This window comes from Camarhynchus parvulus, chromosome 1A (assembly GCF_901933205.1).
Source record: "Camarhynchus parvulus chromosome 1A, STF_HiC, whole genome shotgun sequence".
NCBI classification, from domain to species: domain Eukaryota; kingdom Metazoa; phylum Chordata; class Aves; order Passeriformes; family Thraupidae; genus Camarhynchus; species Camarhynchus parvulus.
The window spans coordinates 13,042,753-13,068,214 of record NC_044586.1 but is presented as its reverse complement, the minus strand read 5'-3'; the positions used below and the strand labels follow the sequence as shown (position 1 = coordinate 13,068,214).

The following is a 25,462-nucleotide window of genomic DNA, read 5'->3' as shown; positions in this document are numbered from 1 at the left end:
CACACTTCTTTTAAATATGAAAGAAGTTTCTCATTTAAGAAACAAGTACAAGCAAAAAAAGTCCTAAATAAATAAAAGGGGCAAAAATTTCTGCAATACCTCCCTGCTGTTCTTTAGGTGCTGGCCCCACAGCATGGGATGGCCATGCAGGAGTCCCCAGTGCTTGGCTGCACCTGGAACTGAGTGAAACCCCAACACTGGCTTGGGGGCTGAACCTGAAATACAGCAGAGATGTCCTGCATTTGGAGCATGAGCACACATCTGCAGGAATTCCTCCCCAGGACCCAGAGATTGTGGTACCTGTCCCACAGGTGTTCCTCAGCCATGTCCCTGAGTCCTGGGGTCTTGGCTTCTGATTGTCATCGCCCAAGTGTGACTTATGGTTTGCACCATAAGACACTTTTATTTTTTTTTTCAATTTACCTTTGGCTTTACTTAACACATGTCTCTTGTTTATCGCTGCTTACCAAGTTCTCTGTGTTTTGGTTTTGTGACCTGACCTTTTTCTTGCTTGCTGCTCCTGCTGATACTGCATTATCTGCAGCCTTCAGTGGTGGTGGCTTTTCCTCTCAGGTCACAGTATTAGAGTCTGGGGCCAAGAACTGATCCCTGTCGGAACCCACTGAAAACATGTGGCACAATCAGCTCATTTGTGTTTCACATCTGGAGATCTCTGATTTCCTTGTCACACTGAATGGGGCCCGCTGACTTCATTTCACTCTGGCTTTGTTTGTATAGCACCAAGTCAATTGCCTTACACGACAAGAGGTATTAAACTTGTACGCTTGTAACATTATTTCAGAAGGAGAGAAAATTTAAGAAGCTTGATTATCAGTTATTGTGAAATAGTAAGCATAAATTAGATTCCCTTTTGGAAGTTCTTGGGCTCTTCACTACTCTTTTCCCTTTTCCATCTCTTCCCTTCCTCAGAAATGAACAGTAGGTAGGTTAACTTGCTGTTACTTTGGTTGCCTTGTTTACATTTAAATATTTTTGTATTATTTCTTACAGTCCATTAATATTGTCTCCTACTGAAAATAGTTTCAAGGGCTCCTTAGAAGCTCTATTTAGACTTTTCAGATGGAAGTTTTCTAGGTCTACTAATTAAAATGGCCAACTTTGAGTAGCTGTTTTTATATTCTCTTCCATTATTGTTGGAATAAAAGTCATTTCATTACCATCCTGTGGGATGGCTGTATCATCTGGTCTTACATAAAAAGCAGTAATTCAGAACCGCCCCCTCCCAGGAATATTCAATTAAACATTTTGATCTTCTTTTTTCTCCCCTCAATAACTGCAGCCAAGCAGTGGCCTGATCTATAATTAACATTCTTCTGGATCCTGACAAACTCAGAAGCAATCTTTCTCCCTCTGAATTGCATTTTCTATTAACTTTCTTGTTTTCTAGATTCTGATTTACATTAATTCTTGGTAATTTTTCCTTTCTCTCAGTAGCTCAAATATATAATACTTATGTTCCCATGGTAAGTAGGTTTGTTTTCCCTGTGTGGTTTTCTCTTCACCTGCCATGGTGAGGTGGCGGTGGTTTCGCCTTTCAGGTGGGGAGGAGCAAATGAGAGAAAGTCCAGAGCAGTCACGAGAGTAAACACTGTAATACACTGAGATTTAAATGGCTGTGCGCAAAAGTCAATGACACTTGGCAAAAATACACAGCTGGGGATGGAGGAAGTTCTGGCACAATCTTAATATGCTGCTTATCTGTCACTGGTTTATTTTATCCCTTTCCAGGAGCTGTGACTTTGACTTTTCCGGTGGTTTTTCTTCTGCTCCCTTGCTTTTCTGGCTTTGCTCCTCCAGAGTCTTTGCCTGCAGCTTGCAGCTTCATTCCCAGTTCTGCTGCTCTTCTTTATGTCCTGCAAGGGGATGGATGAGTAGCTTGGCCTCAGTTTCACCTGCTTGGGAGCAAAGGCCTGGAAATGGAAGGTACAGAGAGGAGCTAGAGATGAAGGAGAGGGGTGCTCTGACTGGGAGAGAGCTAAAAAAAAGAAGCTAAAGTGTCAGGTCACAGACAAATAAATTATGGCAACACTGGTTTGAAAGTCTCTTCTGTATTCCCAGGACTCATGAGGAGAGAGAGCCACCATACCTCTTGCTAGATAACCTGTTCCACAAGTCCCTGCATCTCTGGAAGGAAGCACAGAGGAAAAACAAGCACAGAAGTTTATTTTTAGGACCTGGTCTTAGGATACAGATGTTTCCATCTATTGCTGTCTTGGGTCCTGAACCCTAGTCCAGTACCACTCATGGTTTATTTATTTATTTATTTTTTATGAAACTGAGTGAAGTAATGTTTACTGGCACTGGGACAAAAGGCTCGTCATAGGGAATTGGAATACCAGCTCTCAAGTGTGGGGTATCTTAAAATGATTTTTCCAGACACATGCTTGTAAGTGTATATTTATTTATCTTTTTCATATCCTGTCTCATTTTTTTAGCTTTCTGCAGATTTCAGCAGGGCTTCAAAACAAACTTTGTCTGCCTTTGACACAAGTAAAAACCAAGTGACCCACCCACACTCTTGTTTTGACATAAAATGAAATGTGTCTTCCCTCAGAGGAAGGGTCCCAAAGTACCAGTGCTGATGGAAGTACTGGTCCATACAAAATGAGGTGCCAAAACCATTTCTGTGGATTCCTGTGTGGATTTCTGTGGAGTTAAGGCTGTACAAGTGCAACGTGGGTGTCCTGAGGGATCCATCTGATGGTCCAGAGGACCACTGGGGGTGGCTTTAAAAGGCAAGGCTTTTTGCTGTGGGATGGATTTGGTGGGGCTGGCTCATCTGAAGCAGCTCCAGTGTCATGGCCTCAAAACCAATGTTCTCTTTCAGGTGCAGGGCAGGGATGTTCTTGGTGTTGTCATCACCAAGTACTGTCACACTGCTCTTCATTAGCTTGCTGGGGCAGCAGCAGGTTTGACATTAAACTTGCTGCAAAGTTGCAAACTGGGAATGTTTTGTTTGTCAGGGATGTGATGATAGCAGCTGTCGATGAAGTCCTAGCTCTGTGTGCATCCGTGGTGTCTGGGCTTAGTGCCGGCTCAGGGGAAGGGTGAGGGGTATGTCACATCAAACCCCAGGATGTTTCTGCTGAAAGCAAGGTAGAGGACTTGTTTGGAAAGGTGCTTTTCAGTGTGGTTGTTTGTTTGCCTGTCTGGTGAGATCACACACTGGAAGAGTATTAGACACACAGCCAACTCTTTTAGTGCGCGGTACTTAATGTGTAACCCTCAGTGACAGCAGCACTGAACACAAAGTCCTGCCAGTGTGTTCCTCCTCCTGCCCTGATAGCAGATATCTGTGTGATAGGCACAGGTCCTGCTGGGCAGGGTCTGAACCCTCAGGCAGCTCAGGTCATTGCTAGCCAAAGGCTGCTGATCCTTGAGCTCTGCAAGGGTTGGGCAGTTCATCCCTCTGTTTAGGGCAATATGACCTGTTGATTTCTTTACATTTGTTTCACAGAAGAACTCAATTTTTTATTCTCCCTCCACTCTGCTCAGGCACCTGTTTCTTGAGTTCAAGAAAGGGTTATATGTGCATGGTGTGTTTTTTCTTTTTAAAACTATGCACACATCTGCAATTTCAACCATTATTTGTATGAAATTTTGGTAGTTTTTATAAAAGCTAATTCATATTTTCCATAATCAACTCAGGGTATCTGCATTTAGGCACTTGATAGTCTGACTCTTTAAAGCTGAAGAGTGCCTAAATAAACATTGAGGAGTTTAAATTTGTGTATTTTCAAGCCTCAGTTTCTATTCTTGAAAACAAACAAACAAACAAACAATGCAGCAGAACACCCCCCAACCAGTACTGTAAATCTGTAAAACAAAGATTACTAACTCTTTTGTGAAATAACATGCCCAATCTCTCCTTAAGCTGCCAATACTGATCATAAAGCCTTACTTATTTTATAATAACAGACAGCTTTAATTAAAGGGCAGGATTTTGATGGGTGGTGTGTAGGTTTGCAGCCAGCATTAGGAAGAAGAAGGAATGATGGCTCCTGCAAGCTGGAACCTTGCCATTTAAACTTTGCAACCATTAAAGAAGAAACACTTTTGAAGGAAAGTGTAAGGATTTTTATTTTAAATGTCAAGTGTCTTGTCAGTCAGGACTAGCAAGCACTGCTGATAGAGCAGAAGTTTTTTCTACCTACACCAGTCAGACTGGTGAAAGATCCTCCTTTGAAAGATACTAATTTGGTCCTCAGGGAGGAGGCTGCTGAGAGCGCTTTAAACATGAAACAGCTGAACTGGAGAGCATCTGTGTTGTGCAGGAGGTCCCCTGCACTAATGGGAACCTAAATGTGAAATTATGATTTTTCTGAGGTTTCCTAGCAGTATCAGTGGTTATCTTTTCCTCCTTCCTGTTACAATTCTAAAGTCTGCTGGGAGTTGGACTTGGTGATCTTAATGGGCTCTTTCCAACTTGAGATATTCTGTGATCTCTAAGGTGCATGCAGGACTAGTGGATTCTGTTTAAAATACAGGAACTGTGCTGGCTGTGCCCTTTACAGAGGGCTCATCTGTACCCATCAACAAGGGATGCTGTTGCAGGAGGCCTGAGATGTATTTTCTTTGCTTTCATCCCCTCCCATTTCCATGTTGAGGGAAGATGTTAAATGAAGCCAAATGCAGTGTGCCCAAGTGGTGTAAAACTCTCCTATATTGCCAAGATCTGTCTCCTGTCAAGAAGGAACTGGAGCAACCATGCTCTTTTAAAAATGGCTGTAAGTTGAACCGGCTGTGCAAGAGCAAAATGTGTTATCCCTGCTGCTGAGCTCTTGGGCAGCAAAGAGGGCCATAAATGCCCACCAATGAATTGTAAATTTTGTATACAATCTGAAAACTTTCTTCACTGTTTATTTTTTGGTTTAACCCTGTGAGTTCCACAGAAGACACTAGTTTGATGTAAAGCTTGTAGTAAATCCAAGTTCCTTCCAGAGAGCCTGGAGGTGTTGCTGGGGTGTAACCAAGCAAATTAATGTTATCTCACAGCAAATATTTATGACAGGCACTGCATGGCTGGAGCATGGGAAAAAAAAAACCCAAACAAAACAACCAAACATACTTTTCTTCACTACACAGCTTTTAATACATAACTGGTCTCTTTAGGTATCTTGTGTGGGTGCCAAAAATCATTGGGGACCCCAGTGAGTAAGTTTTGGAAGCTGAGCTCCCCTCCCTGTGTGGTGTGAGCCACGCTGGCTGGAGGGGGCAAAGAGAGGCTTGCCCCTACTCTTGGGGGCTTGTGAGATGCAGATGGGTCAGCCAGGCCTGTCCTGCAGCTCTGCAGTCACTGGGGTAAGGAATTGTGACCCTGCTGCTCACTGGTGAGGGGAAGGGCATGGGGACAAGTAATGGAGAGGTTCAGTGTTCTGTGCTTCGGCTGCTCAAGCTGGCAAAAAAAAAAAAAAGGCATTGTGGGGGTGGGGGAAGAGCTGAGAGGAAAAAACAGCTACATCTGACCTGAGATCTTAATCCAAATGCTTACTTGCGACACAGAATTAATAATGTACTTGGAGGTCTCAGTCAGGGACTCACATGGGGGGAGCCTTCTTGAAGGGATTCCAGCTCACTGACTCACTGCTCTTGCCCCAGTGACTCACTCCTCTGGCTTTGGCTTCTTGGGAAGGGGGTGGGAAACAGCAAAACATGCACCCAGCCTGGTGAAAAGTTAGGCTAGATCCAAGAGCTGTGCACTGGGAGAAGGGCAGGGGAGTGTGAGAAGGATTTTCCTATTTTGCATGACTCCCAAGAGGCTTGGGCTAGGAAGGAGCAATAGCATCCTTTTCTCTTCTTGCAGACAGTGGACTTAAAGGACTGAACTTGAGGGTTGTTTCTCACCCTTGTCTCTGCTGCACAAGGGCTTCTTTCTTTCTTTCTTTGATTTTTGTTTTTCTTTCTTTTAACCCATATTTAAGTCCTCTCTATTTAAGAATTTAATTTAGGTTTTAGTTATATTTTTAAATACAAAATACTTTCCTGGTGGAAGTTGTTGAAGAAAAGAGTGAAAGAATATTTTGGAAGACAGGCAAAGGAGTAAGCATGGTTCTTGGAAAATCCCCCTGATAAGTTAAAAAAATGCATGTCTGCTTTGCTGGTTGTGGGGTGGAAATATTTGAGTGTTTGCAATGGAAATGTGTGCATACATGTGTACATAATGGGGTGGATTATAAGATTTGCTCAGCATGAACTTCAGCATTTCCAACTGTGTAACCTGAGCAAGTTGGGAAGATGTGCAGATTTAATTACCATGTAAATCTATTAGCTCTGAATTTCCTGGCATTTGTTTTGCTTATGACACAACTTGTATGTTATTCACTTAATGGATTTTTTAAAATCTGTCCACATTTTTTTTAGTGCTTCAAGTGAGTAAATGCTGGTGTGAGAGTCCAAACAATTGTGTCTGCTTTTACAGTGGAACTCATTGCTGGTTTCAAATACCAGTTTTGTGTTACTCTTCATATTCTCCCACAAGTGAGGGAATTTCAGTATAGTTACTGAGGAGACATTAAATGATTTTACAGTATAATAAAGACATGAAACCCAGGCTGTTTGTACCTACAGGTGAATGGTGAGATTTTTTTTTTTATGAGTGCCTGTTGTGTACTTGACAGTTCCTTCTGTGGAGGGGTGACAGATCCCTTCAGGATGGGGAGATTTTGGGATGAGCCAGGAGGGAGCCACTAACTCCCAGGAGGATAATATCTTGAATTTGTGGGTGGTTATAACCCTAGCATGTTGCATGGCTGCCTTGCCCTGGTCTGCTGGGAGAGCTGGCCTTGTTTTGCAGTGTGCAAAAGGTGCTGCCATTGCAGCTCCCCTCTGGCATGGCTCTGCTGGAAAAGGTGGGATTGCGCTGCTACAACTGGTGTGTGGCACTTGTAGCCGATGCAATGCATTTTCCAGCCTCAGCAAAGCCTGCTACTTGCTTAAAAAATTAAATAGAATTGGGAAGTGTCATTTTGGGCTCTTGACTTCTCTGTATTCCTTTTTTAATGAGTTCTTAAAAGGTCAATTTTCTGAAGATGACTTCAATTTTTAGGCATGGTAGCATCATATTCAAACAACCAACTGGGCTAGTGCTGCTCTCATCTGACTTCAGGTCAGCCTGTGGAGAAGCCAGCACCGCCATGCACCTAGCAAAACCTGAGTGTTTTGCTTCACAGACCTTCATTTGATCAGACAAGAAATAAAAAAGCCCCTGGTCCCTGAGGCAGCTGGAGAAAAGGGCCTTTGTGTGGCAGGAAGAGGCAGATGCTGTGCAGAGCTGCAGCCCACGGCACAGCTGGTGTGCAGCCAAATGCTACTTTCCAAGAGCTGCCCAAAAATCCCCTGTGCACCCGGATGTGAGAGCTTTCCTCTGTTTGCTCACTGCAGCAGCATGGCTGGAGGTGTTTGTGTTCCCCAAAAACACCCAGGATGTAGGCATGAGCCAGTGTCCAGGCAGATGAGTGCTGAAACTCCTCAGGGCTGCCATTTCCTTCCTGTGTGTAAACAGGAGTGCTGCTGTTTTGTTCTTCTTCTCAGGGTTCTGGGGGAGAGGGAGGTGGAAGATAAGGTTACATCTGTCCTAAATCCCTGACTTTTTACAGAGGTTAAAACCCTAGCTGAACACATCTCTTTGCGATGTGGTGAGGACAGTTTAATAATTCAAACAGACTCCTTGTACTAACATATGTCTGCAATTAGTGCTGGGGCTGCCAGTGGGGTGTGAGGATAGCAGGAATCTGGCAGCTGAGCTGTCTACAGAGGTATTAACAACAAAAAGGGAAAAGAAGAAGAAGGCAGATTGTCCAAGTGCTCTTTCCTCTGTTTTTTAAATTTTTGTAAAGGTGAACTCTCTGGGTGAAAGATGCCCAGCTGAAAGCCATAGACAAAGAATTTCTTTCTTTTGCAAGCAAATTTATATACAGGTTCTAAGGGTCAAGGTCTCAGTTTCCTTCCCAAATTTCCCTTTCCTGTTCCTGAGCGCAGGGATGGTTGCTACTGTGTCAAAATTGAGGGTTATTCTGGGGCTTTCCAGCTATGGAAGTTGCACTGCTGAGGTGCATGTGGAAGCAGAGAGGGAAGGAGGAGGAGGAGGAGAGGGGCTGGCAGTGGGAGAATGAGCTCTGAAAGGAGAAGGAACAGCTTAGGTGTAGGTGGAAGTTTTGGGGAGCTGGAAGTCTGGCTGCCCCTGGGTGGTTTCTGCTTTAGCTGCTGCTCAGATGCCTTTTCTTCTTTAGTTCTCTAAGCAAACTGAGCCACGCTCAATGAGACAATTGCATTATTTGGGACAAAAAGTGATCTACCTTTAAGCATTCACTGTAGTAGAGAAGGGTATCACATCTGAAAAATTCCTGTAAATCAAGGAGCCTGTGATTTTTTAAATCAGGGAAGTCCACATCCCTAAAATTGTCTGTTTGCTGAGTTCAGTAGCTGCACAGTCTGACCTGTGGCAGTCTCTATTGGCCAGTGTACAATGTTACATCACAGACCATTAAAAATAAACTTGATACTTATAATGAAACTAAAAAATCATTTTACAAACCAACCATTTATTTGCTCTCAGATAGTTCTGTTATAAATGCATATTCTTTTCTTGCTCACAGCTTGCTGCTTTGCAGCTGCACGTAAAAAGGAGAAAGCACAAATATTGACAAATGCGTTTAACATCCTTCCCCACCCTGAGGTCCTCTTTCTCTCTGGTTTTCTGAAGCTGAATGTTTGTTTCCTCCTTTGCTTTTCCTGAAGTGGTTTTAGTAAAATTCCCCATTCAGAAAGGAAAAAAAAAAAAAAATCTGATGGGCCTAGCTTCAGTCAAATGGAAAAGTAAAATAACATTTGATAAGCTTTTATTCCATATCAAAGCAGTGATAGATAGAAGGCTGATAAAAATATTTATTTCTGAATTTGCCAAAAATAGCTGAGTAGCCTGTGACCATGTTTCTTTAAGCTGAGTCTGTTAAGTTATAACATCTAAATAGTCAGACTAAGTCAACACATAGGTATGATATTTTCAATGATGACATCCTGAAATTGGATGATGCTGGTGGCAAAGCAGCTGCATGTGGAACTATGGTACAAATATTGTAGCAGCCATATTCCAGCATCTGCTACTCATCAGTCAGAGTGATGCATGCAAGAGTTAGAAAGAAGGAAATGCTCCAGCTTTAGGACAATATGTAAACAAATATAATGGACTCTTGCCATTGCTCCAAATGAAAAGAAATGTGTAGACTGGGGGGAAAATCATTGTCCCTAAGAAAGACACTGCTTTTTACTGCTTTTTATAGGTTCATTTTTGACTTTTCATGGATGGGAAGTATTTCTGTGCCTTGTTTACACATTAATGGCTGCCTGCCCTGTTTTATTCAGAGTCTTTATTGATGTACCAGGATGTTCGACTACTCATGTGCATTCTTTTTCTTTGCATAGTGGGGTGGTGTAGTGGGGTGTTTACACTTTTCTCCTTGTTGAGAAGCCCCTGGTTGTCAAGTTATAGTGAGTCCTTGGGTATGAAAATTAAAATAAATGAGGCTTTCTAAGGTGGTCATGACCCTCTTGCAGAGTCCTCTAAGAGTTTATTAGTGTTATGACTTAGAGTAAGTAAATATGAGGCTACAAATCTGTTTTGCCATTTGTAAAGGCTTTTCTTGAGCTAGTTTGTTATTCCAGCATAGCAGCGTGGTCCTCTGTTTATTGCCTTGTATTCAGTCAATATTTTCTTTTCCTCATTGTCGGTCAGAATTGACTCAAGACTTGCTGATTTTAAAAAAAGGCACAGTTAGCATTTGGAGGAGCTGCTTGAACATCCAGGAGCTCTGTGGGAGCCAGCTGTGCTCAGGGTTTTCAGCATGAGGCTTCAAGGCCACAGGTGCTGCTGGAGCTGTGAAATGTGAGTGTGTGAGGGTGTGAGCACACTGCTTCCCTTGTGGGTTTGCACAATATTGACTTGTTTAATTCTCAATTTAGCCTACAGGAAGCTGAATCTTGAATTTCAGTGTTTGTTTCTGCAGGAGGGAGCATGATGAAGAGCCAAGATCAATATTGCTTGCAAAAACTAAACAGATCAAACAAACTTGGACTTTTATAGCATCATGCCTGAGCTGACAAAGATTCCTATATAAGATGGTAGATAATGGCTCATTGTTCAGAAAATCTCATTACAATTCACTGTGCAAGTATTTTTATCCAAAAATAGAATTCTTTGTTGTCAATGAGATGAACAGGAGTGATTTGTTGCAGTGCAGATTTTTCATCTGTCAAAGATGTAGTTTTCTGACATTGGAAAGAAGAGACAAAGCTTTTGGCTATTGATAGGAACTGCACTGGAGTTTGGATGAAATAGATTGCAAAGTTTGGTTTGTGCTCATTTTGAATAATAAACAAACATGGAATTACTCTGCTACATGCAGATCTAACATGTGCTGCTGGTGTAATGAATTCAGTGCAATAGAGAAAGTGGCAATTAGTACTGGCTGTCAGGAGCTTTAGCTCTGGGGCCTAGAAGCTGGGTATGGGCTCTAGGTGGAATGCTACTTCTAAAATAGATACATAAATCAACCAGGAAACCCATTTTATAGCACATGTGTTAATTGCTTGGCTGTGGATGTGCATGGACCCGTTTTCCTGGAGCACACGGAGTGTTCTGCACAGCTAAAACAGTCATATGTGGTGTCAGTCTGTGCTGGAATGTGTTTCATTTTTCTTCTGTGCTTCAGTGAACATTAACCCCCTACATTCTATTCCATAGACAATATGTTCTGGTGATAGATCCTGCAGGATCTTTCACTCTGTGAAAGGGAGATGTGCTTTCCCATTTTTCCCACTACAGTGCACTGTAGTGTGTACCTTTGGGGTGGCAGGAGGAGACTGCTTCAGGACATGAGTACCATGCTTCCATTTTCCATTTTTGTTGCAGTTCAATGAGAGGCTCTTCTATTGTAATGCATGCCTCTGAGAGGACTCTTGTTCTAGCTGTAGCTCTTCAGCTTGAAGCAGTGGTTGGAGGAGGAGGTTGTTTGACAGGGCTGGCAGATTCCTGCTGCTGACTGGCACGGATGACCAGTGCACATATAGAATTGTTCTCATCTATTCCCTCCTGGGGTTGGCATGACAGACAGCAAGGAGATAAACTTTCCCCTGCTTTTTTGTCTCCACAGCACTTCACAGAGTTCCTGGATGAATTTTCACCTGATGTCCTAGGCCAGCTGTTGAATGATCCCTTCTTGTCTGAGAAGAATGAAATCATGGAGGTGGAACTGTCTCCAGCATCCCCAGCACCCCTCATCCAGGCTGAGCACAGCTATTCTCTCTGTGGGGACTCCCGACCCCAGTCTCCCCTGACCCACATCTCCACTGATGACAACTTTAATGAAGGTACAACACACTGAGCCCAGGTTCTTTTGTTGTGATGATGCAGTAATGAAATGCTCCTGGTGGAACTGTGGCTGTGGAAAATGGTGATGCATAGAATTGATGAAAACCCATAGCATTTTTAACAGCTACCTGCAGTTCAGCAGTTATAAACTGCTGGAGGGGAAAAAGGGGAAAGGCAGGAATGGTGGGAGGAGCAGATCCAACCTTCTTGTTGTGGTGTGAAGTAGTTGGTGGAGGAGCAAGACCATGAGTATCTGGTAACTATAAGGAATAATTGCAATGCCAGACTTTGACTTCTAAAAATTGGTTTAGCTTCACCATTAGCTTTACAGTACAAAGCAGTGGAGTGTTAAGCTGCATTAGAATAAAAGGGAGAGAGATTAGTGCTTTTGGCTAAGCATTGACCAGCTGAACTGTTTGTGAAGATCCACAGTTTTGTAGTCCAAAGTGCTCTGTTGGAACAGGATGAAATCTTTTAGAGATTTGACAAGAGGACAATTAATAAAACCTGTGAGAAGGATTTTTCATTGTGAGACAGGATTTTTGGAAATTATTGGGAAACATAATCTACACAAAGTTTTCCATTTTCCTAGCTATTTTACAGGAATATTTTTAAATTAACACATACAGGAGATATTAATTGTGGAAGGGAAAACTAGCACAAGGAACATCAGAAACCAAACTTTTATGGAAGTTAATAGGGGGAAGCTTCAAATTAGGCTAAAAGTGAGGGGAGTTTCCTTTGGGGAAAATTCCTGAAGAAATTCATACTGCTGAGACCACTGTAATAGAGCTGTAGTCAAATGATGTTTTAAAAAGCCAAGAAACATTAACAAGTGGGTTTAAAAATAGAAAATGAATGGAAAACATTTTGTCTTATGTTCACTCTGCAGAGTGTTTCATAAGGGAGGAGGAGCTGTTCTTGGTGTTTGGGATTTTATTTAATCCTAACCCCAGAATCGTACTCACAACCTTTCTGCACCTATTGACTTCAAAACAGCGAAGCTCAGAGAAGTACCTAAGGAAATTGCAATATTAGAGTTAACCTGGCTGTCTGATAGATATTCAAAGGCATCACACTGATGGTTTTCTATTCCTTAAATCTGTGAGAGCAGGAAAAGAGGATGGCAGTACTGCAGGGCTTGGCACTGGGGGTTGAAAGGATCTCTGTTATTAGACAGTGAAGGTACACAGTGGTCCTGGCAACTCCAGTGAAGGCCAGTCCCCTGGGTGGGGTAAGGGCGCAGGTACTGGGAGCACCAGTGTCCTTTTGGGGAGCAGAAAGTACAGAGTGTGGAGGGGGAGGTCTGTATGCTCCAATCCTCTGCTGCTGGGGAGCTGGGAGGGGTTTTGTGGAGTGGCAGGAGCTGAGACATATATGGAATGTCCAAAAAATTTGCATTTTCCAAATACCCATCCCAGTGGGCAAATTGGTGAGCTCTTGTAGTGTTTTCATGATTTTTCCCTGGTGAGGGATGGTTTTTGAGCTTCAGCATGCAGGGAGGCTGAGAAAAATGCTGGCCTTGTTCAGCACATGATCTTCAAGAGAGGTTTAAGCCTTTTGGTGTCTGTTTCCATCTTTTGTTTTCCCCCCCTGTTGCAATATGACATGAAATGAACAACATACACTTGAGATGTTTAAGGCAAAAAAGGCACATTTATTTCTGGGCTTCGATATTTATAGAATTCTAAAAGTGAGCCTGGATAGGAGGATGAAATTGCTACCTCTCCTACCACACTGGTCAAACCAACAGTCCATCAATTCTCTCCTCCTCCAGAAAGGAATGCAAAACAATCATTATTTACATGAAAAGTGCATGAGAAACTCCATTACAAAAATGTAAACATCAAAAAGCTTAGAAGCATTTTAAAAGAACAGAGCAACACCACCCCCCCACCCCAAGTCTTCCACCACCTTATTGAAAATATTATTTAATGTTTCCTTTCAGCCATTATGGTGGAGTAATTGGTTGCTCTGATTCCATTTTCCTGCCCACTCCTGCAGGGAAATGAGTAATTTCTGCTGTGAGCTGTTTCTTGCTGGCCACTGCTTGGCCATTACCATAATTTCTGCAACTGCAGAATTGACCTATTCCTGTAATTGTAAATTTTATATAAAGTTTTTCTAAAAAGAGCTAGAACTGTAAAACGTAGAAAACTCATAAGTCTGGGTTTAACTTTTCCGAGAAGTCCTGTTAAGTTGAAGGTGAACACACATTTAAATGTCCATAAAGCCAAGGTCCAAACACTGGCTTTCCCCACTTACTCTTCTGACTTCACTGTATTGAGCCCATTTCCCCAGCTGTGTACAGAATAACTTCTTTGAATACTTGCAGCCTGTGGCTATTGTGGGCTCTCTGAAGGTGTCAGTTTTAAAGCACATGGGTACAAGACATCTGGCATTTAATGCATTATTTGGTTTCTTCCCATGACGAGAATCTATTCTTAGATTCAGTTTTGCATAAACTTTAAAGATAACTAGAGGGAGAAAGATTTCCAGGCTTGACCTATCTGCTTGCAGCTGGTTGATCACTTTTGTTTGCCTGAAGTGGTGAATAAGGCACATGGCCTGGGGAGGGCTTCAGGCTGGAGCATGAAAAAGGAGGCTGTGTCCTGTGTACAAACTGTCCACACCAGCTGCACTGCCACCTCTCTCCCACCAGGTTTCTGCTTTCTATTTTTGAGCCCTGGGGTTTCTGAAACAACTGCAGAATGGCTGTGGAGAAGGACAGTGGATAGCTGTGGAGTGGAAAAGGCTCCTGAAAGGACCTGAAGAAGCTGGGAGGGCAGACTGGGAGTAGGGCTGATGGGTAAGGGAGATCTCATCACAGCCTTTTGAGGCACAGAGTCATTTCTGACAGCTGTAAAGAAATAGGGAAGGAAGCCTGATTTTCTGTTGTGGTCAGTGCAGGTTTGTCTTCAGTTTTCCAGTCTCTGCAGCCTTTTAGAAAGGGAAGGCTGTGGGTCAGACAGCCAGGAGCAAGGCAAGACCCAAGTTTCAGCAGGCACTACGGTTATTCTTGTGACTTAGTGTAGGCTCTTTCCCTGCCCTTCTGTGCTTGATCTTGTTAGCTGTGGGTACAAACTTTGGGATTGTGGCTGTCCCGTGTTTTGGCCGTGTGAGATGCATGGGTGACAGAGCCTGCAGCATCTCTGTGGGGCTCTTCATCCTCTGAGACCAGTTGGAGTGCTGGGGGTGTGTTGTGGTGGGTGTGTGTTTGATTTTCCTGGTGTTTTTCACTTTGTGAGCCTGGCAGGGCAGAGCCAGTGGACAGCTGGCCAGTCGCTTGGATGCTGTGTCTCAGGTTGTGCCCAGGTTGCTGGGTGCATTCCTTCCCCAGTCCCTGCAGGGCTCTGCGTTTGAGGCTACTCTGGGTCCCCACCTGCCCCTCCTCTTGGTGCTTTCCTGCTCAGGAATGCTTTGAAGTTACTTTTGGATTTGAAGAGGCTTGTCTTGGCTGAAGGTTTGACAGACTGATTGCTGAAATGGTGTGTTTGTGTTTTACTCCTAGCTGTGCCAAAACTGGAGCTGGCCCCAGACTGTAACCTGTATTGTTACTGGGTTTTTTACTGCTGAGGTTATGATTTTCTGTAATGTGCTTTTCAAACTCGAATTTTCTTTTTCAACTTTTAAACTTCAAGTCCATCTCCCTACATGGGGAGATTTTCTTTTCTCCTACATTTTCTTTTTTGAAAAAGAAAAACACAAATAAGAAATCCAAACGAACCAAACAAAACCCCCAACACCATGGCTCCCACTTTTCTCCCTTCAACAATAAATCCATCCCTCATATCAGGCAGGGCTATGAAAAACCCTTGCTTAGGTATGGGGGTCACAAGCAGTAATCAGTGTCATGTGCTGTCTCTGCATAGAGGCACCCCTGGGCTTGAGGCTCAGGTTGGTCTTCATGTGTTTTATTTGTGTCCATATGTATGCACACATTTAATATACATGTGTATATGTGAGTCATAAGAGTTTTATTATTTATATTAGATTATATTAAATATCCTGATGTATTTTCTATATATAGAGAGGTACAATGTCCTGCTACTGCCTGTTTTTGTCCAAATACTGAATTGATGTAATGTGAACAATGAAAATGGGAATCGCTGCTGCCCTGACTTTAAAGAAAACAGAAATGAAAGAAGAAACTCACTTATGCTTTCAAAAGTTGCTGTCAAAGCCACACTGGTAATTTTTTAGAGCACATTCCTGCAACTTGTATTCTGTGTCATTTTTTTTCTTTTGTATGTTTATTTAGGAAATGAGGGGAAAGCCATTTAATGGGAGTGGCCTGTGTTTGTATTGATTTTTATGTGGAAAGGTAGCAGTCAATCCTTGTCACCATCTGCAGTGTTAAATTCATAGAAACATAGAATACTCTGTGTTGGAAGGGACCCATCAGGATCATCAAGTCCAGTTCCTGACCCTGCATGGTGACAGTGTAAGGACACCCCAGGAATCACACCATGTGCCTGAAAGCATTGCTCTGTATGAGAACAACTAAATTCATGCCAGAGTATGAGAAGATTTTTGAACTTCTGTATATCCAAGGTCCACAGTCTCAACAGATCACTCTGCATCCACCCTGTAACTCCTACTTGAGCAGCAGCATGTCTGAAACATGCTAGTTTTGATTTAGAGGTAGGCATTTACTTATGCTTACTGTTAATTGTCAGCTTTATTTGCAGTCTGGCCTCCTTTAGCTTCCAGTCATGAGATCCAGATGAGATCTCATTATAGCCTTTGTTTCTTTTAAAGAACCATCTGCTCTCTGAAACCTCTTTCCCTAGGTGTTTGTAGGCTGTGATTAAGTTCTCTCTTGACTGCTGCTTGGATACAGTCTAAATGAACTGCACTTCCTTGGTGTTTCCCCCTGGGTGGAATCTTCTGGACCTTCACCTATTGCTGTGCCTTTCTCAATACAGGGACCTTTACAGCTTCTTTTTCAAACTCTTTGTCAAGTGACTACAGGAACTGATTTCCCAGGAATAGTTTCCCTGATGATGCATGTTATGGGAATACTCCTCCCACTTCCAGTCCTGCTGTTTGTCAAACCAGTGATCTCATTTTTTCTGTAGTGTTGCACTGACAGCTTGTGCTCACTTAGTTATGTGCTGTGAACATCAAGTCCATTTCATGTGTGTTGAAGCCATAATACAGATCTGCCTTCACAGCATCTGTGTGGGGTGTGAGGAGAAAAACTGGGACCTGAGAGAGAGAAAGAACTGTTTTATTTGACCACTGTCAAATAAAACAGTTCTTTCTCTCTCTCAGGTCCTTCTGTGGATAGATTTCTCATACCTGAAAAGAAAAAAGAAAATCATAGTCTTATATAGGACATATAATGTTATCCAACTTTAAGGCTGTAAATCCAGCTACCACCTCAGTCTGTGCCTGACTCCCATGTATATAAAGGTGATATGTTTTTGTTTCTATCTTAGTAACTTTGATAGTGATGCAAATTATCTGTGGGTTTTACATGGACTCCGTGCTGGTCAAAGAGGGGATGCTGGTATGAACGATGATCTTTTGTTATGAAAAAAGCTATGCATTGTAATTACTGTGTATTACTGCTGCTTATCTTTGCCCCTTTATTTAATTTTCCCTTCCTGGCACTTTAAAAAGGACCCCAATGTTTGGTAGTCAAACAGTCTCTCTTTTGTCACAGCCCTTCTGAGGGCTCCGGTTTCGTTATTTGCGGTGGCAGCGTGTGCACGCCGGGAGGGGGAAATGCCATCTGGAAAATCTGTAAGAGGAGCTGTTTGTGGATGAATGTGGGCTCTCACCTCCCAAAGGGGAGAGGGGGAGAGGTAGAGGCGTTGGAGTTCAGCATTTCAGGCATAATAAACAGGGCTTGTGTCTGACAGGGAGCGTTATGTCAGCCCAGAGCTGGGCACTGAGAACCTTCCAAAGCCAGGGGAGTGAGAAGGAAGCAGTTATTTCTCCAGAAAGGTCCAATTTGCCTTTGGGAGGCTGGAAAGGCTCAGACTGCAAAGCTGGGGATGCTGAACTTCCTTCCCTGCAAGTAGCATGTCCTGCAGCATGCCCAGAATGTATGCATCAGAAGCCGTTTTGGGTTCATGGTGCATAGGTGCTTCTCTGACAGATCAAGCAGACATTTTCCCTAAAAACAACTTGTGAGCCTCTTCCAAGAGATGCTTTCCTTTGCAGTTGGCTGGCTCCCAGCTGGCAGCTGTTCTGTGGTGGTGACACCCCTAGGTCCCACCCTGCTCTTTGTATAGAGGCACTCCCCTCAGAGGGAGGATTCAGGTGAGGATGGACATTTGTTCAAAGGCCAGCTTTACACACAGGGACCCTTGGTGCAGTTTAAGCACCCTCTGCATCAAGGTGTGTCATTAACATGTGGTGAGTTGAGCCTGAGACTGCAGATGTTGTTCATGGCATGGCTATGCAAAGCCAGGTGGGCTGTGCATGCAGCCCCGTGGTGCATGGTGACAGTGTAAGGTCTGCCAAAAGGAATTAGTTGAAACCCTATTGTTCAAATCTGTAACACAGCTGAAGAGGGAGGTTATTTAAGTGCACTTGGCTGGAGAACACTTTGACTCATTAGGGAACTTCCTGCATTACCCTGTTCAGAGATGGCTTTTCTGATACCTGTGCAGAGCACTTTGACTGATAGTCTATGGTTGCTCTAAATTTTCTGTTTTGTTTTTCTCTAAGTTACTTTATCCATCACTTGAACAGAGTGATGTTAAGGAGGAGGCAAAAGCTTCCTTTTCATTCTGGTGATACAGATAAGGATGTATCCCTTGATGATTCTAGAGGTCATATTTGCACACTGGTTTGAAATGACATTCAGTGCATGCATCTGTTCTCTGTGATGGAGATCTGTAATGGTGGTATGGGCTTTTGTCCCCTTCAAAGATTGGGTTCAGTGGTACTCCCTTCATGTGGGTTGTTTACATAGTGGTGCTATCTTACTTTTTACTGCAGGGGAAAAAAAGGTGAGAGGCATGTTGTTTTTCTGGGTACTTGCATTCTCTGTACTTGAGAGGAGCGGGGGTGAGATGCAGAGTGCATCTCTCATTTATTTAAAAATGCGCAATAAATGCACATGCAACTTAATTATCCAGCAATAAGTGTCTCTATAAACTCTAATAAAGAGTGCTGAAAAGAATGTGGGGAGCAAGGGACACCATTTTAGTTATTTTTGTAAGTTTTTCTGTACATCTATCAGAAAAGGTGAAATTTAGTCAGTGTTGGAGAAGATCTACTTTTTCACAGGAAAGGAGGTGGTATGTTGGACAAGATTGAAGAATTAGTTGGATAGAAATAAAAAAGGAAAGCAAAACTTTTGGGAACTCTCATATTAGAAAAACTGTACAGTTGAGGTAAGCATTTTTCACCTGGTTTTCCACTTTGCCTACCCTGCCTTTCTATACCACGTCCACAGAACAAGAAGAGAAACAAAATGTTGCAGTTCTTCTGATATGAATATCCTAGAAAGCTGCACATGGTCTTATTAAGAGACTATGTAGAATTTTTAAAATATGTGTGTAAATACAGATATACAAAAATGTTTTTTTGTATTGGACACAGGAGATCGTAGGTGCATGTGTCACAAACCCTGGGTGGCTGTGATGAATGGGGTTTTTGGATGGCTGAGTTGAAACTCTGATGTTTAACTTGCAGCAGTGGTAGGTGCTCACAGACCAACCTGAAAGTGTGCTGGATTTTGATCAAATGTAGTAACAGGGCTAAATCATCTGAAAATCCAATTCCAGTTGTCTCCAGTTGTCTCCAGTTGGCCATTTGAAATGACTATTTACTTTTTGGCCTTAGTCTCCCCATGTCTCACTTGAATTTTCAGCTCCACTGTGAAAATGAATTCAGATTGTGGAATGTTTCCCTAGCAGGGAATTCAATAGCCCTGTGGGAACAAAATCTGGATTGTATTTGGTAAAGGAGAGGCGAGGCTGTGCATGAGACAGTGCAAAGAACAAAACATGGAATATCTTCTCAATTAGTGAAGCACCATGCATTGTGCTTGTTGGATAAAGCATGGGTTCTGTAGAGAAACTGTTTAGTCATTAAAGCATTCCTATTTTTAGGTGTATTGGATGTGCAAAAGGACACTGAGTTAAACATTCACAGGTATTTCTTAATACTTGGGTGCTTTGCAGCCTGAATGTTCAGTTCACCTGTGCAATTTATCAGCATTAGTGCATTGCAGGTAGAAGTGTTAGTTGGGATTTTGCCAAGTGCTGTGTGGACTCCCTAAATTACATGTTCCATGTGCCAAAATGCCTAGCATTCATGCACTTGGGAAAGTGTAGGCAAAGGGGAATGCTACTCATCTAAACAGTCATTGCATGATAGGGTTCTGAGGTTTGTACAATATTTCAGCTGGGGAGGGAACTGACAGCCAGGATCACTTCTTCAACAGTGAACTGTTCTGAAGCCTGAGAAGAGATTTTTCAAGAGAACCAAAGTGACAATACTTAGGATGTGTATTTTCTTAGCCATTTGGAGAGCCAAATCTCTTGTTTAGGCTTTCTTGTCTCGATATCTGAATGACTTGCAGCATATTTTGTTTCACCTTTGAGGATGCAGTGTTGCCCTTTTCCTATTTGTCTAGAATTCGTACCATCATGAAGATCATATTCTCAGCTTCTTGTTTTGGACCGTGGCTCAAGAGTTCATGTGTACCTCCTGGATCATGTGAAATATAAACATAAACACCTCTAACTTCTTGACACCAGTCGTTTACTCTTACCACAGCACATCTTGGTTTGGTTTGGTTTGGAGAGGACACCTACCTCCCTCTTCCTCAAATGGGTCTCTTGAGCCAGCTCCTGTTGTCCTTTTCATTCCAGTATTTCACATGCACCTTCTTTGTTGTTCTCATTATTGTGTGAAACCTCTCTCGTGGTTCTCTGAAATACTCTTGTCTTGGAGGATGTGCCATACCTCTCTGTATGACCACTGATCTCTTATCCTGCTCCATTTTCCCTCTGTTTTTCTCATTTTGTGTTACATTCTCAAGGGCTTTGGGAGAAGGGTTGCCACTTTGCTCTGCTAGTGCAGTGCTTGGCAGAGTACACTAAGATGCTAAGGAACTATTATAAGAGTAAACTAAGAATGTTATTCAGATGATTTCAACCTGCAGTGCTCAGGAAGAGGAGAAAGGAGAGTGGGAAATCCCTTGGAGCAGAGAGGGTTATTAATGACTTCAGAAGCTAGACTGTGTCAAAGATCAGGGAGTATTGTAGCACAATACTCCCTGATCCAGGTAGGGAATGTGTAACTGCAATTTGGAAAAAGGTGGCAGGGGAAGGGGTGCGGGGGAAGGAGAGTATCAAGGTGAGATTTGACCAGCCCTCCCTCCCCTCCTTTCAGGATTGTTCATCTGGAATGGCAGCTGTCACCATGCATTGTAGGAGGCAGTGTCAGAGAAGTGCCAGATGCAGCTGTTCAGAATTAGCTCAGTGCTAAGTGCACCGTGTTGCTGTCCTGTAAAAACCTCTGTAACCCTACAGACTGGTTAGACTGGCTTAAAGCCTGGAATAACTCTGAGCAGTTTATGCAGATCTAAGTGGTGATGGCAGGGATGTCAAGTTAATCAGCAAAGTTGGCTTCCAGAAGAGTAAAATGACGGATTCCAGAGGAGTGAAGTGACCAGCCAAAGGCCAGCATATCTTGCTGTCTTAGAGCAGCTGAATATTCATTATGAGTCTGGGGATTAGAGGTGATAAACATCATAAAGTGCAGCCTTAGAGGACATGCCCTGTTGTGCTGGTCCCCCATGGCTGGATTTCCCTTCTACTTTCATGATGATACAAATTTAAGAAAATGAAGGGCTAATTACTGGCTTCACTAATAGCTCTAATTTATCCATAGCCTTCACAATAGTGCTGCCCCAGGGGTAGCTCGACCCAGAGGTGCAAGAGGCAGCAAAGGGAGGCTCTGCACAAGGTGATGTGGGGCCAGTTTTGACTCAAGTTATCCAAACAGGCATTTGAAAGTTGCATTTGCCAAGGGATTCTGGATTTCCAGGCAGAATTCCAACCACCTTAAAGGTTTTGCCTGAACAATGCATACACAGCAAGCTGGGAGGGAGCTGCTGCTTTTGTGTTGTGACTAGAGAGGCTCAGGGAAGGTTGAAAAAGAGCAATGTCCTCTCTCCTGAGTTAATATTTAGGCAAGCCTACCTATTTTTTCCCCATAAATACTTCTAATTTTGCATTTTTGCTTTTCCCAGGAAGCTTTGGGAGCAAGCTCTCCAGAAGTTTAAATATGGTGTTTAGCCCTTGCTCTGCAGTTAACCTGGCAGAGTGCTGGCCTTGCTGTTCTTGAGCTTCTGATTACAGGATACATATTTTTCATTTTTAATTCCTTGGTGTGTCTTTACTCAAATTACCTCCTTCCTTGCCAGTGGTGGAGGTTAGGTCCCACCACAGAGTAATTACCAGCACTGGAGATGCACATTCTCCTCCCTTCCTCCAGGCACCCAGCTTCTGCCCAGTGCCTGTGTGCTCTGTGTGTGTGTGGTCTTAATAGCAAGGACACACAGCAGCACAGGTTGTAAACCCACTCTTGTTTTTGTTACCTATTTGCAGCTGAGCTCTGTTGACATCTCACCAGCTTGATACACTCAGCTGTGAATGAAGGGTCTTGTGCAGCCTTGCAGAGTGCTGGTGGCACAGCCACAGCCCCATGGCTGCCTCCCAGGCTGTTGGTGCAGCACACAGTTAATTCAGAGCTCTGTTGCTTAAACCAGCCCTACAGTGGATGTTTTTGCTCTCTCTCTCTCTTAATTTCATATATGCAGTAAAGAATCTGTTTGAAGGCAGTAGAAGGCTTTGAAAGAAAGATCAGCACTCTTCTTCCTTTTGTGTATATTTGCTTTCAGATTCCAGCTGCTCTATTTAATGGATATGCCTCTTACAGCCACTGCTCAGCCGTGGCAGAGGACTGTGCCACACGCAGCTGGGATGCAGTGCCCCCGCTATAGGATATTCTCCTGAAAGAGGGAAGACTAATTCCATTTCAATTGGAATAGGAAGTTTTCTAAGGCAGAATTGCAATTGACAAAAATGCATTTGATTATTTTGTATTTTTAAAGGGGGTTGTTAATAGCCTTGTGGAATTGTTTCGAAGGTTGAGTCTTTCTAAGTTCTTGGTACTCTATTACACTTCAGACCTGGGAAAATAAGTCCTTTTTCAGCAAGTAAAACAGTGAATGGAAATGGAATGGAGATGGGGAGCTAAACTTGCTGTGCCAACCTTCTTCCAGTTCTTGACAATGCTGAGCAAACTCTTCAGTTTTGTCTAGAAAAAAGTTGCATGGCTTTCTCTTGACTAGGGAGCTTTCACTGAGTGGAGTTAGGGGATAATTCTGCTGACACGTGATGCACGTTGCATTGCTGCCAGATAAAATATGCATCTTGTGCTGTCACTTCCCAGAGGCTCTGTGGAGGAAATCAGCATGATCACCATGGCACTGGTGCTCCTGTGAAATCATCAAAGCCTATATCCTCTTTTGCACATACTAAATGAATCCTTGGGGGGAAAAAAATGAACTTAAGGGTGTGACAAATACTTTGTTTTAAAGAGTATAATCCCACCATTTGAGCTATTTGCTGCCTGCAAGCAGTAGAAGAAGCAGAAGTCTGGCTAAAGGCTATCTCTAGAAGGAGGAATAAAACTGAGTCAGCAGGCATTAGGCTGTTTAGGACAGGGCTCTCTGGCTGCTTTACCCAGAGCTTGTTTAGTCTTGTTCTGCTACGCATTAGCAGCTTTCAGCAATGCACAGTGATTAGTGCTCTGTGTCTTTCCTCGCTGCTCCTCTGTGTATCCTGGGGCTAGGATTAGGTTACAGCCCTGAAATGGCATGGTTGTCTGCATTGACTGAAAGCTCAATAGTAAGGGCAGAGTTTTGTTGATAGACTAAAATGTCTTCTGTGTTTGTTTCCCTTCTCTGGAAGAGGAATGACATTATTTTCATTTGTAGTCTTTCTGTTTCTGATCTAAACATGTGGTGTCCAATTTCCTTCCCTGGCAGGTGACCTGGAAAATGAGGAATGGTGTCTGGCTACAGAGTTTACTCCAGCTGCAATAAAGACTGAGCCAGGGCTTTGTGAGACATCAGGCCTTGCTCCCTCAGTCAGTCTCACCGTCACGGCCACGTCGCTGGAGGGGGAACAGCCTGAGCTCCAGACAGATGCCCTGGTACTGCACACTCTGTTCTCTCTGCACACTTAGCCCCAGCTTCTCCTAAGGCTGTTACCAGTGGAACCTCCTTGGTGCCAGAGCTTGGCAGTTCAGGGTGCACACTGCAGTCTGTTCTAATGGTTTTTAATGTTTGCTGGTGTCCCACTATTGCTGTAAGAGCTTGTTGTCTGCATCTTTAGCTCCTAATGTTTGGATATACAACTTTGTCTTCTATGCTAACCCCAAAGCCTGGGGCTCTTGGGTTTCTAGAAATATTTGAATAGTTTCTAATGAACCAGTTGCACCTGAACTGCCTAATCCACTTGCTCTGTGAAGCCTGTGACAAGCTAAGTGTCTTTAATAAGACCTTGCTTTAATGCTGCTGTGCCTTCCCCTTAGCAGAACAAGAGTCCTTGTTTGGATTGACTGGAGAGTTTCCCTGTTTGCCTGCAAAGTTACTTTTGCCAGATATGTGAAGCTTTGACATTTCAGGCTGCTGCTACTTCCGGACCAAGCAGCCTCACAAGGAGCTTTGTGATGCTCTTCTGACCACAGCTGGAGCAGCCAGTGGACATTCTAAAGAGCTTAGTTTGGCTGTGGTTGGGTTAAGGCGAGTGAACTGCAGCAGCTGGAGGCTCACCAGGGTCCCCAGCCAGTAGAGGAAGAAGCATGGCTGTTGTCAGCCCCCAGCATGCAATGTCAGTCCAGGCTGGAGGGAGTTGGTGTATGCTGAAAATAAATGTTTCCACTTGGATGTGGATCAGAAATAGGTGCAACAGAAATTATTTTATGAGAAACTGAAAGAAGCTAAGCACAAGTTTCCTATAATTTTCTCCTGGCTTGAATGTGCTGTTCCCAGGACACAGTCCTGCTGTAGCTTGGGATGCTGTGATTTGCTGAGTATTGGGACCTGCTGGTGGCTCACTGCTGTTGCATGGATTGGTTACACAGGTTACTGGGAGAGACTTTGGCTGCAATTAGCTGCTGGTGTGCCAGTCTGGCCTCCTCAGGCCTGGCACTGCAGCACACAGACAGGCTCTGGGCAAAGCTTGGCAGCCTGGTGCCCCATCCTTGTCAGTAGGGCAGGCCAGGTGTGTTCCAAACTTCAGTCAGCAGTGAGTGTCTCTTTTCCTGCTCCTCAGCACTGTGAAAGGAACTTGAGTCCCAAAACCTGGTGCTCAGTGACTGGCACCTTGCTCTTGCTCCCAGATGACAATGGCCTTTAGGAGGCTGTCCCTGACTCCCAGGGGTGTTCCTGTCCTTGCTCAAACAGAGCCTGCAGTCCAGCAAATCCTAGCAGCGGCTCTGTTGCTAAGAGAAGTAATTGGAGTGGGTTACATGTTAACTTTCAGTCTGAAATGTCATCTCTGAGGCGTAATCTTTTATTTTAGCTAAATATAGTAGTAAGAAAAGCCATAGTGGGAGTAGTCAGGGCAATATTCTCTGTAGCCTGGTTTAGCAAACTGTGTGAAGCAGTTAAAGCTTTCCTGTGGCAGAGCAGGAGGAGAGGAAACCTCTCCATTTATGGAGAAGTAATCCTTGTGCCCTTCTATTAAGACTTTAAGATGTGTACTCCAGGTTTTCATGCTGTTAATTTCTCTTTTCTAGATGAAACCACTGACCCAGAAAGTTCTTCCAGAGATTAAATTGGAACCCCATGAAGTGGATCAGTTCCTGAACCTCTCTTCTAAGGAAGGTCTGTTAAATACCAAATGAAAATGTAGGGCTAGATGTCCAGCAAGTACAATAAATGTACTTTACCCTGATTAAATATTTGGATTTCTTGTTCACCATGTCAGATTTTAGGCTGAAGCTGTCGTTTTATAGGGATTCAGCTCAGGCTATTGAAGAGCCAGAGTCTCTCTGAGCCTTTATAGGAAGTTTTGTTTTTCTTTCTTC

The 25,462-nt window shown here is 43.4% G+C and overlaps 1 protein-coding gene across 2 annotated transcripts in view; it reads left to right on the top strand.

The window, feature by feature from the left end:
• Window positions 1-25,462, top strand: part of CREB3L2 (cAMP responsive element binding protein 3 like 2) — a 74,345-nt gene that overhangs the window by 26,893 nt on the left and 21,990 nt on the right. For both annotated transcript variants that reach the window (XM_030959359.1, XM_030959358.1), the window contains exons 2-4: window positions 11,169-11,385; window positions 23,415-23,581; window positions 25,172-25,259. In XM_030959359.1, the coding sequence (XP_030815219.1) occupies window positions 11,169-11,385; window positions 23,415-23,581; window positions 25,172-25,259 (472 nt within the window). The remainder of the gene's footprint in view (window positions 1-11,168; window positions 11,386-23,414; window positions 23,582-25,171; window positions 25,260-25,462) is intronic.